The sequence below is a fragment of the Primulina huaijiensis genome, chromosome 7 (assembly GCF_012295235.1).
Source record: "Primulina huaijiensis isolate GDHJ02 chromosome 7, ASM1229523v2, whole genome shotgun sequence".
Taxonomy (NCBI): Eukaryota; Viridiplantae; Streptophyta; class Magnoliopsida; order Lamiales; family Gesneriaceae; genus Primulina; species Primulina huaijiensis.
Genome location: NC_133312.1, coordinates 21,706,311 through 21,718,194, shown reverse-complemented (window position 1 = coordinate 21,718,194; position 11,884 = coordinate 21,706,311). Strand labels below are relative to the sequence as shown.

At 31.5% G+C, this 11,884-nt stretch overlaps 2 protein-coding genes and 1 non-coding gene across 3 annotated transcripts in view; 2 read left to right on the top strand and 1 right to left on the bottom strand.

Moving 5' to 3' along the window:
- The window catches only part of LOC140981063 (serine/threonine-protein phosphatase PP2A-2 catalytic subunit), a 6,386-nt gene extending 3,870 nt beyond the window's left edge, over positions 1-2,516 (top strand). Inside the window, exons 3-6 of the mRNA XM_073447298.1 lie at positions 1,330-1,438; positions 1,523-1,600; positions 1,798-1,989; positions 2,128-2,516. Of these exons, the coding sequence (XP_073303399.1) occupies positions 1,330-1,438; positions 1,523-1,600; positions 1,798-1,989; positions 2,128-2,301 (553 nt within the window). The 3' untranslated portion in view covers positions 2,302-2,516. The remainder of the gene's footprint in view (positions 1-1,329; positions 1,439-1,522; positions 1,601-1,797; positions 1,990-2,127) is intronic.
- Positions 2,517-3,377: 861 nt separating this feature from the next.
- LOC140980167 (transcription factor MYB1R1-like) lies at positions 3,378-5,200 on the bottom strand. Its single transcript, XM_073445873.1, has 3 exons — positions 4,848-5,200; positions 4,338-4,546; positions 3,378-3,902 (listed from the first exon to the last, which is right to left on the bottom strand). Exons 1-3 carry the CDS (start codon positions 5,101-5,103, stop codon positions 3,456-3,458), a joined length of 912 nt encoding a protein of 303 aa, XP_073301974.1. The 5' UTR covers positions 5,104-5,200; the 3' UTR covers positions 3,378-3,455.
- A 5,334-nt stretch (positions 5,201-10,534) lies between these two features.
- On the top strand, positions 10,535-10,730 carry LOC140981880 (U2 spliceosomal RNA). The gene has a single exon (XR_012176156.1). It is a non-coding gene; the product is annotated as a U2 spliceosomal RNA (small nuclear RNA).
- The last annotated feature ends 1,154 nt before the right edge of the window (positions 10,731-11,884 follow it).

The following is an 11,884-nucleotide window of genomic DNA, read 5'->3' as shown; positions in this document are numbered from 1 at the left end:
AGAACACCCAACCTTGCCACCTGATGACCCCATGAGAGTCGGTAAACAAGTCAAAGTGTAATTCTAGCACATAGAGTCTCAATGTTGTCCCGGGTCATAAGGACTAATGGTGTACAACCATAAACTAGGACTTTTCCACTCGATAAGTGAGAACCACTTGGAAAGTCCTTTAATGGAGGGTTGTTCAGTGCACTCTACCAGGAGCACCTATCTGCATGCTCGGACATCACAATGTCCCCTACCAATGAAACATGGTACTCACATCGCAGATACTAGTCTCAAGCTCGAGCGGCCTATATCCTTCTTAGCGGCGGCTGAATCGACTAGGAACCGTTTAGAATATACAGTATTCCAAATATGAGTTTCATGATACTCATCATATGAGCATCTCATATTCTTTCTACTATTTGTATATTCAAGGGCTTTATCTATGCAACTAGCATGGGTATATAGATAAAGATGTGCCAAAACAATAATTTCAAATATTATTAAAATAAAGATTGCTTATACATAGAGTTTCATTGTGAACACTCGGCCAACACTTGGCTCGACGTGCACCTACTCTAACATTTCCATGGTGCCATATTTCATAGAGCACGTGAAAAATTATAACATGGTTGATTTCAGGCTTCAGCGCTCTGTGGACACCCATCCTATCAAAAAATAAATAATATTAAGTACAAGGGAATCAAGTTAATATTAACTACTTCTCTTTGTTATTTCTATTTATGTCCTGGCTGATAAATGTCTTCCAAATATTTATAAATGCATGTCATACAAGGCATCATCAAAGCACTCTACTCTCTTTGTTGGATCTCTGTATTTATTCATTTGCAACTTTTTTGTGTCTTGTATCGCTCAGCTATATGATGCAATATGCTATTTGGTAGTTTTCTACGATTCCACCATTGATGATTTCTTTATTGATAACCCTGCTGAACTCAACTTTTAAGTTTTAATTAAATCAGATATGATATTCTGATAGCTAACTTTTAAGTTTTAATTCAATCTGATATGATACTGTGGTAGCTAATATAGCATCATATTAGAAAATTTTGTTAACTAGTTCACATGCACATTTTAATTTGTAACGACATTCAGTTCACCTGATTGCATGTAGATTCTGTGGTCCTTATTGCTGTTTATATTAACTCCTGATATTATTGGCTTAATTGTAAGATGAAAATCAGACAATTGCATTGTGAAATACTATGTTATGAATGTTGAAAACAAAACTAGGATAAAACCAAATAAGACTTGGTATGAGATTTCTTGATTTTCTATTCCACGACTATCTCCGTAATAATGGCAGTACCTTGTGACAACCAGGTATGGGTTCTATGATGAGTGCTTGAGAAAGTATGGCAATGCCAATGTGTGGAAGTATTTCACCGATCTTTTTGATTACCTTCCCCTGACAGCGCTTATTGAGAGCCAGGTAATTTGTATGCCAAATGGACATATGCTTCTGCTTTGAATGATATCTTTGTTTCTATGTCTGATGCCTTGTGTTTACTTGTAGGTCTTCTGCTTACATGGGGGTCTTTCACCATCTCTTGATACTCTAGACAATATTCGATCTTTGGACCGTATACAAGAGGTGCGAGGAATTTTATATTGCTAGACCATTTTCACTGCAATATTTTTTCAGGCATCTCACCTATTTACTTCAAGTGTATTCTCTATATTTGTAACTTTTCTTCCTCTACTGGAGAGGGAAAAATTATTCAACATCTTGAAGCTTTGTTTTCAAAACCATTTTTCTTCAATTAAATTTTTTTTCCCAAATTTTAATAGGTTCCACATGAAGGACCAATGTGCGATCTCTTGTGGTCTGATCCGGATGATCGTTGTGGGTGGGGTATCTCACCACGTGGTGCTGGTTACACCTTTGGACAGGATATAGCCTCTCAGTTCAACCATACCAATGGCCTCACTCTAATTTCAAGAGCCCACCAGCTTGTTATGGAGGGTTTTAATTGGTGTCAGGTGAGCATGTAATTTTAACGAATGATCCGTCATGGACCTATCCTTGGTTATTTTTGTCATTAACCTGTTATCTCAAAAACTCGAACTCATAGGAGGTGGACCAATGATAGCCTTATATTTTAACACTTGGATTTCCAGGACAAAAATGTCGTGACTGTCTTCAGCGCCCCAAACTATTGTTACCGGTGTGGAAACATGGCTGCGATTCTTGAAATCGGGGAAAACATGGAGCAAAATTTCCTTCAGTTCGATCCAGCTCCTCGACAGATTGAGCCTGACACCACACGTAAGACTCCAGATTATTTTTTGTGAACTACGCAATCTCGGATTCCTATTTCTCGTACATGCTTACAGTTTGTTAAGATAGAAGAGAGTGTTGTTATTTGAGGACTGTTGTCGAGATAATTTCCGGAGAGTCAGACAGACTAAGGCACTGCCCTTGTCTTGTATATTTTTTCCCCAAAAGGAGAACGTAACGATAACATGGTATATTGTCTTTTGTAATTTACAAGGTTGTTCGTAGGAAACAGTTTTCCCCCTTCCCAGGTTCTGTTTGATTTTTTAAAAATCTCAAATTTTTATTCGTTGAGCACCAAGTGATCCTATGATTGGGTTTTTAATATAAATAAAAAATTATATGTTTTAATTCATAAAGTCAAATAATCTCTCACTTTCGGTTTCAAGTTTTCTTGGATGTGATAAACTTGATGTGAATACTGATCCTTCTTTCTTCTTACCCAAGCCTAAAGAGCCAGTGAATTGAAGTCGGGCTCGTGTACATTTATGGCATTCCTTCCACAAATTTTTAGCTATACGCAATGCAACTAATTACATAATATTATTTTCACAAATGAATATTTTATAAATTTTAAATTTGTCTAGGATTATTGATCCAATCCTTGCAAATCACAATATATTTATAACCCAAAAAAAAATTTTAAATTCGATTAACCAAATTCTGTCAGATAACATGGCTTTCTTGTTTTTGAGTAGATAGCTTAGCTTTGGCTTTTCATTTTCCTGGAAAAACTTATTTCAATTTCTTAAATAATTAGCTTTAGTTCGTTAAATTCCATGTGTTCTTTGATGTGCACAAATAAGTCTATTTCCAAATGTTTCAGTGATTTAATTTCCTGTAATTCGCAGATTTCATTTTCTTTTGGCATTCAAGAAAAGATGAATAAAGATCTGTTACAACATAAATGGAGATGAATAATATGCTTTCTTAAGAACACATTTAATTAAAACATATTTAAAAACAATAGACGAAACATGACCTTGCATAGGATAGAATAGATGAATGCCCCCATTCATCTAGTAAATAATGTCATATCTAAAGATCTATAAACCTAACTAATCCAACTTTAAGCTTTTTTATAAAAAAAAAAAAAAAAAAAAAAACATTATTTGTCAAACTTTACAACACAAACATCACTATCAATATTACCGATAATCATTCCCCATCATCAAGCAACACTGATGATGCTATCCCCACCACTTCCATTAAAGCTTGCTGGCATTGCTTCGAAAGCCGCAGCATGTCGTCCAGGTTGGGCCGGCGGTGGCTGTGGCGGAGATTGTTTGTTGGATAATGGTGCCGGGGTCGATAAATTAAGTGACGAAGGAGGAGGGTGATCAAGGGTGGTGGATTTATTTAGGTCTAATTTTGCCATTTTTGAAGATGGGGGGAGGGGTAAAATGGGAATGGGCATGAGGGGTCTTGGTGAATTGTTGAGCTGTAGCAAAGACATATTCTCAATCGAACTTCTTTCAATTGGTACAATCAAAGGTTTTATGGACAATGGGAAAGAGGGAGAAACTGGGAATTTTTCAAGTTTTTTGGTTACATTTTCTTGGAGCATAATTGGTGGGGTTTCAAGATGAATTTGGTCTTCAATCGTGGAACCCAAAACCTGTTAGAAAAACGACAAGTGAAGAAAGGAAACATTAAAAATCGAATTTAATTGGACATTATAGGACTATACATTATTATTTATTGGCTTTTTATTTAGGGGTCTACCAACTTTTCAATTTTAATCACGTGCTGCGAACCATAAACCATTAATTAAGCATTGAGATTATCAATTTCTTGGGAGGTATGTTGTTGCTTAATAGAATATACAACGACTCGACTGTGAACATAAAGATGAATAGATGGTTGAACTAAAAACGTGATTAGGATAAACACTTTTTTATGCAATATTTGTAATCAAATCGATGTGAATGTTAGTAGGTGGCGATTTTTCTAATGGAAAATATGAAAAGCCTTTAAAAAAAATTTAGGTCAATTAATACCCACTTTGTAAGAAAAAAATAATCAAATAAATAGAATAGAATTGACGTCATACCGCGTCGGTGGTGATGTCAAATAGACTTGATCTCCGGCGGCGCCTGTTGTGGTTGTTCCGGCGGAGGAAGTACTTTTGTGCGTGGCTGGCAACCTGTGTAGGCGTTCGTGTCTTCACAAAGTTTCTTGAAATTCCTCTCCAATCTCCTTTCCCTACTTTCTGCAGCCCTAGTAGGAATAGTTTGTGTTCTTCCTCGCTCCAAGCCACACCTATTTTTGGAATGAACCAAGATAATCTAAATCAACGAGCACTAAGTTGTTGAAATATTATTCATTTCACCATCTCATATTTGCAAGAAATTAAATATCAAATATCGACGGACGGATTTGTATCTGAGAGCTGAAAACATGGAACCGTGTTTTTAAACAAATTTCTTCATTCGACAAGATATATCAACACGAAAATGAGCCTATGTCTCCACTTTTTAAGTTGAACTCGAGAATTCTACGATGATAAAATCGAAAAGACAAACATGATCGGGGAGTTAATGTGATTATAAGATCGACTTGCCTCTCTTGCGGTGACGGCTCCGGTGGACAACATCGTCGGAGACATAGCCGCCGGCGACATCATTAGTATTGAAGTCCTGCGCCTGCTCATATTGAGCTAAGTTATTGGTGCTCGCGCTCTTCCTAAACGATCCTTCCACCACTCTTACGCCGAATAGCATGAACCCTTTACCTCCGCCGCCGGTGGCTGAGCCGCCACTGACCTCTGAACATGTTCTTGAGTTTTGGTCATCGTTCCCCACTGACTGGGATGCCATTGCTGCGAACAGAACAAGCTTTTGTGGCGAGTAATTAATAAAAGGAGAAGTTATGGGAAGTGAGAAGTGAGAAGCAGCTACGTAAGGCCGAGGGTTCTCTTGTTTTATTTAGTGTTCAATAAAATTTTGTTATTTTGTCAAAACAATTTGGTAAATGATTGGGAAATATTCATGTGTTGTATGATGGACTTTCGTTAGAAATAAAATAATGGCAGACCACATAATCTGATCATCGTCTCTCATGATAAAATCGAGACTTAAAATCTAACTCAACTCCAAAACTAGTTCAAATAAATATTATTGTTCAAATACATATATACAATTCTAAAAAACTTAATACAGCCGATGTGAGATTTCTAACAGCATGTTATGTATAGCGAGCATCTGTCGTGTTGTCAAAAGTTATAGTCGACAGTGAATTGAAGATGCAGCTTTAAAATTTTAAATCTTATAATAGTTCTAGCACTATGTTTGGATTGTTATCCTAACACAAATGATTATTGAACTCAACAATATGTATATATATTTTTTATCATATGGTTATTTTGTGAATTTATTTCATACATTATAATATAATAACATAGATATATACAATCACAAATTTACAGAAAATTTCATCTGGAATTGAGAGCTGAGTACGTAATTACATGTGCAAAACGTTCATGTATAATATTTTTGTTCATAGAAATTTGAGTGAAAAGTCACGTGACTTGCATATATTTAAAATTAGAATATAAGTTTCCAAGAAAATTACGCATTGGTGAATTTGATTCGAAAGTTCGGGAAAAAAAAAATTTATATTGATTAATTATATAAATCTATTACACTTATTTTCGTGCTTCTAAATCTCATCAATTTATTTTATTTGAATTATTCAGAATTAACTTTATATCCTCCATGAAAGTACCAAAAAATAAGAGATTTTTTTTTTTTGTGAAACCTTAGCTTGATTTAAAAAAAAGTAACGCAAGAAATTCTTGCGTACATGTATTAGTGGAGTATAAATCAAGAATTGGATATTGGCATTATGGATGTGATTTTGACATTTTACTCCCAAAAAAAAAAATAATAATAATAATAATAATGGGATGTGTGAACTTTTTTCAAATAAAATATAGAAAAGAAAAGATTAGAGGAGAAGAAGGGAGGTTCTCCATCGTCGAAATGGCATATTCTTTGCAATGTAGCATTTTGAATCTATCGCTTTGTTTATCGACCATTAGTGGTGGGTGGGATGTGTGAGGATAATAGGTATTATGACCCCACTCTTCCATTCATTGATCTTCTTCTCGCTTCTCCTAAACTTCAAAAACTATTTTGATTTCTTTTGGTATTTTTAGAGGTTTATAAGAAAAAAAATAAACCTCTAAAAATACCAAAAGAAATCAAAATAGTTTTTGAAGTTTAGGAGAAGCGAGAAGATAAGCTGGGTCGGAGCAATCCACTAGATCGAATAAGAGTTTTGTTTAGGAAAATGAACAAGGATATGTAGTTTGTGGTGAAGGTATATCGGTATGTTATGGCTGCTACAACGGTGACCTGCAAACAAGAAGATGAACTCGTGAATGGGCGTCAGGTGGTGTCCGGTGTGGCCACTTCGATGCTTAAGTCAACAGGTGAAGATGACAAAAAACATCTGTGTATGTCTGAAGGTAAATACACGTGAAAGCCAAAAATCTCAGGATATGTGAATCCCTCAAATGTAAAACATACATGCTATTTATAAGAGGAAAATATCATGATTACTTTGTTTTCGATTCCTACTTACTAAATAGAGTAATATGGCTGCACATACCCTACTTCTGACAACTTCTCTGACACTCCAACCCTATGTATTTATGTCAGAAATGATTGTTGAACATAAGGTATCTCATACTAGTGCGCTCGAGTGATGTGCTATTTTCGAGAAAGCCCGAGTAGAAAGCCTCCCGAGAACTTGTACGAAAGCTCGGACGTCTGGTAGCCCGGGGTGATGATGTCTCGAGCACTCACCTGCCCGGCCACTGACAAGATCTTCCTGCAAAACTTACCATGATTTGGATATCCTTATAATATCTCGGTTCATCCATGACCCGTGCTCTTATAAGAGTATCACCATTTACAAAGGAATGTAGTTGTATAAATCTTCTCTGATAATTGACATTGATGTCTGACTCTTATGCACGCGTCTCGTGCATGTATATTAAAATGTATTTGTGTTAATGAATTTATTGTGTATAAAAAAATCTATGATTAAAATTTTAGAGATGACTATTTATAAGAATTTATAATAATTAATTATAATATGTATTCAAATATGATAATTCACCGAAAAATTCGATTAAAATAAATAAAACTAGCAAACGAACTAAGTTATAATAAATTGGAGGGAGTCTAATACATACAATTTCTTGCACATAAGGTGCACGAATGATGGTCTAAGGCATGTCCAGGGTTCGTGCCTGTCTTTGCTTGGCTAGATGTCATTCCAGACCTTGCACGGAATCTGGACCTTCATTGTCAAGAATTTTCTTGGCCGTTTTCGTATGATGTTTCCTCATTTCTCAGCCAATTTCTAATGTGGTATCTCATTGTTTGACTTTCTTTTCTAATTTCAAGCTTTCTCCAAATTTCACTTAAACCTAAAGACAATACAAATAAGACGAATTAAGTACAAAGCTCGGAATCAAAACACCATATAAATACGAATACGATGAAATAAATTACTAAAATCTCTTTAGAATTGGTGCTTACCAATAACCTTAATTATCCTGAAATTTATTATAATTTATAATATATATATATATATATATACATCTTTTTAAAAATTTCTTAAATGGTAACTATAACAATTCCGCTTTTCGAGCCCATCTAGTGTTTGTTTGTTTGTCTTGTACCCTTAGTTTTTTTTTTTTTTTTAAAGATGAATATCTCATGGTCGTTACTCTTCGATTGTATATTGAGTAAACCTGAATAGTCTATGTTGATAATGATTTTATAGCAATTATATTCATTTTCTGTTTAACTTATAGGGAAGAAGTATCGAGAAGATATGTACAGTAGTCTACAAAATTGTATCATTAATTTAACTTGTATATCACCTGAGCTATATATGCACGAGATGTTATTAAATATAATTAATGATTAAAATAGTAACTATATATGATTGTTTGAATAATTACTTGAAATACAAATCAAATAAATTAATTATAAATCATATAATTACAAAATGAATTAATTTTACAAATTTTGGAAAAATTGAAAATTAAAATGAAATTTAATGAAATATCATAAGTGATGCGAAAAGTTAAATGTATTTAATCTTTACGAAGTATATTTTCTTTAAAACTTATTTATCCCTTCCAAATGTTCTTTGGGGATCAGGACATACAACTGTATCCAGGATACAACGACATCAAGAAACTAAAAATGTACATTCACCTAATCATCAAAACTTAATGGGAACCAAATAAAAAGCTAACAATATGAAATGCAAAAGAATGCTTGAGTGTGTTTGTAAAAAAAAATTTTATATATAGATTGAGGAAATGGACACGCTATTTATAAGCTCTAAAGTGTACACCAAAAGTCATGCAAGATTAATTAATTCAATTAATCTTAAAATTAACTCAAGATTATGAAAAACCGAAAGTCTCCAATTAATTCAAGAATGTGGAAACTCCAAAGACGCTTCCACAAGCATTAACAACAACTAACTCAAAAATGTGGAGAACCAAAAGACACTCTCACATTCATTAATCATAATTTTGATTCCAATTTTTTTTAAAAAATTATCATTTCGATCTTAAATTTAATTTCTTTGGCATTGTTTAGTGTGCATGATAAGGGGTGATTGATTTTTAATCGTCCACTTATCATTTGTTTGGTGTGCATGATTAAGATTGTGATAGGCCCGTTCAGCCCGCACTGTATGCATTATGATTCTCTTATTGGTGGTTATATAATCCTTTAGATGAAAAGGGATGATGTTTGATTAAGGGATGATGTTTGATTAATTTAATTTTTTTTAATATCCAAAAGTTTAAAATAATTATAAATTCAAAAAAATTAATAATATTTAAATATAATTTTTAATTTGATTAATATTATAAATAATTTAATTATTATTATCATATTATTATTATTATATTATTTTTAACCGTAATATTATAATTGTTATTAATCATTATTTAATATTCAAATTTGTATTAATATTTTAATTATCACTGCATATTATGTTATTATCAAATTTTAATTATTTTCTATAATATTAATCGATTTTTTAGTTTTTTTAGAAATTGGAATTAATGAAAATTTAATAATTAATATAATATTTTGATTTTATTTATAATTTTTTAAATCAATTAATTCTAGAAATTTTATTTATTAAATCATTTTAAGAATATATTACTAATTAATATATGACGAGGACATTTTAGTAAATAATTAACAAAAATAATCAAGCAAGTTAAAATAATGTCAAATATCATATAATTTATCATAATGTGTTATTTATCATTACTTTTTATTTTATAATCACTCTTATTATATATCATTTACTTATCCTATTACACGAACCAAACGGTGCCTTTAAGGATAATATACACGGGATTACGAACATCGTTTGGTTACGTTTCTTTTCAACGATTTTTTCAGATAATATTTTTTAAGATTTCAGAAGTCTCGTAAAATTTGAACTTCACAAGTACCACCACATGTTCTTGAAAAGTAGAATATCCCCTTGTCGCCTCTGATCTTTACAGGCCCATAAAATTCTTAAAATCAGACAGCATTGAAGCCCAATTAAATTTATTTTTNTTAACAATTTATACGATGTAAGAACCTATAAGTTATTTAAAATAAATTTAGCACAGTTGAAAACTAAATAATACTTATGATTTTTTTAAAAAAAATTATCTGGTAAAAATTCAAATATTTGAAAATTGATGATCCAAATCCAATAACCCTTCTCCTTTTACCAATATTTTTTTAAAAAAAAAGATATATAACCATAGTTTTGTGTTCTCATGTTCATGAATCATGATTGTACTTTACACATACATGACACAACTCAATATGAATAGAACTTGTATAATTTTTATCTAAAAATATTATTTTTTATTTTAAATATGGACAATATTAATCAGTATCCTGAATAAAGATCCATGAGATCATCTCACAGGAGACATGTTTTCGGAAATATTATATTTAAAATTATTCATCCCTATAATTGTGTATAAATTACTGATACCCATTTTTGAATTTTTTTAAAATAATTTATTAAATACGATATATAATGAAACTTATCATTAATTTTCACGAGCTCTTGAATTGTGATTACTACTTACCATTAGCTTATATCAAATTACTGTGTTTGTCCCACATTGTATTGTTATACTGTTTGACGGACTATAAGGGATATAAAAGAACGGGCTCACTTCCTTCAAAGCTCATACCTTTCTCGGCCTTTTGGCTAAGATCAAGTGTAGTATCTGTTCTTATCAGTTTAATATCTGATACGTGGGCCAATGGCCCACACGATATTAAATTTATTTTTTTAGGGGGAAGGCCCATCAAGGTAGCTTGCTGCCTGGGTCTTCGAGTGTCGCCCAAGCGTTGCACTATTGCATGGGCCTGGCACACCCCACCAATCCAAGTATAATTTACGGTCCAATATCATTGAAGATGATAAGGCTTTCTAATGCGTAATATCCAATATAATTGAAAATTTGCGAATATTTTGTTCTTAATAATAATAATAAATAGCATCGCTAAAATTAAAAAAAATAGAATATTTATTTCAATATTCAATAAACTGGCATTTTCAAAGTTCATTAATTTATAATATAATGTAAAACAATTGTTAAGTTAAAATTTATTAAATTATTTTGTGAGATTAATATTTTATTTAGGTCAAAAAATATTATTTTCGTTCTAAAAATATTACTTTTAGTGTAAGTATGGACTGAATTAACTTTTCTTACGAAAAATATTTGTGAAACCGTTTCAAAAAAAATACTAAATACAATTTATCGAGTAAAATAATTATGAAAATGAAATAAACGTATTCTAAAAACTAAAAACATCTTAATCACATCACGTCCAATTAAACAATAGGAAAAAAAATATATTTAAAACGTCAATTCTTAAAGGTTGAAATGCCCGATTAAATTGTGTTTTTCTATAAAATAACCGATTAAATATATTTTCAAAAAATTTGAATCACAGGACAAATCAAAAAGGATTTATAATTAAATCAATTCGGATATATCATTTCATCAACAGCGCAGAGATGTCAGCTATTATCTGCTGGCCCGTCCTCGAAGACTGAAGTCATTTAGGAGAAATGAAGAGTAAATCGATAAAAAAAAATTGTAAAATGAATGACTAAATAGGTAATTATCATTGGGTCATAATTCACTTTGTTCAACAATATTATTTGGCTTTATCACACCCCATTTTTTATTTTTGTATTAAAAATTGACAATGCTACCCTTTAATTAAATGTTTTTGTAGTAAATTTGCTATTAATTTTAATGGACAATTCCTAAAACAATTATCTAGAAAGATAATTACACAAAAAATATAATTAAATGTGTTAACATCATTAAATGTAAAAAAATAAATACACAAAAAAATATTAAAAAAAATTATTACTCTTATTTTCATCTTAATTTATATTTTATTTTCAACTTTCCCAAACAAATGATGTTCTTTCTTATTTTTTACATTTTTTTATTCTCTATCTTTTATATTTTTTATTATAACTTAAAATTACTAAAAAAATTTAATTTAAACAAAA

Coding starts and splice junctions, on each gene's coding strand:
- LOC140980167 (XM_073445873.1), bottom strand. CDS start 5,103: ATGGCATCCCAGTCAGTGGGGAACGATGACCAAAACTCAAGAACATGT. Junction 4,547..4,847: donor GAGCCGTCACCGCAAGAGAG/GCAAGTCGATCT, acceptor TTCCAAAAATAG/GTGTGGCTTGGAGCGAGGAA. Junction 3,903..4,337: donor TTGACATCACCACCGACGCG/GTATGACGTCAA, acceptor TTTTTCTAACAG/GTTTTGGGTTCCACGATTGA.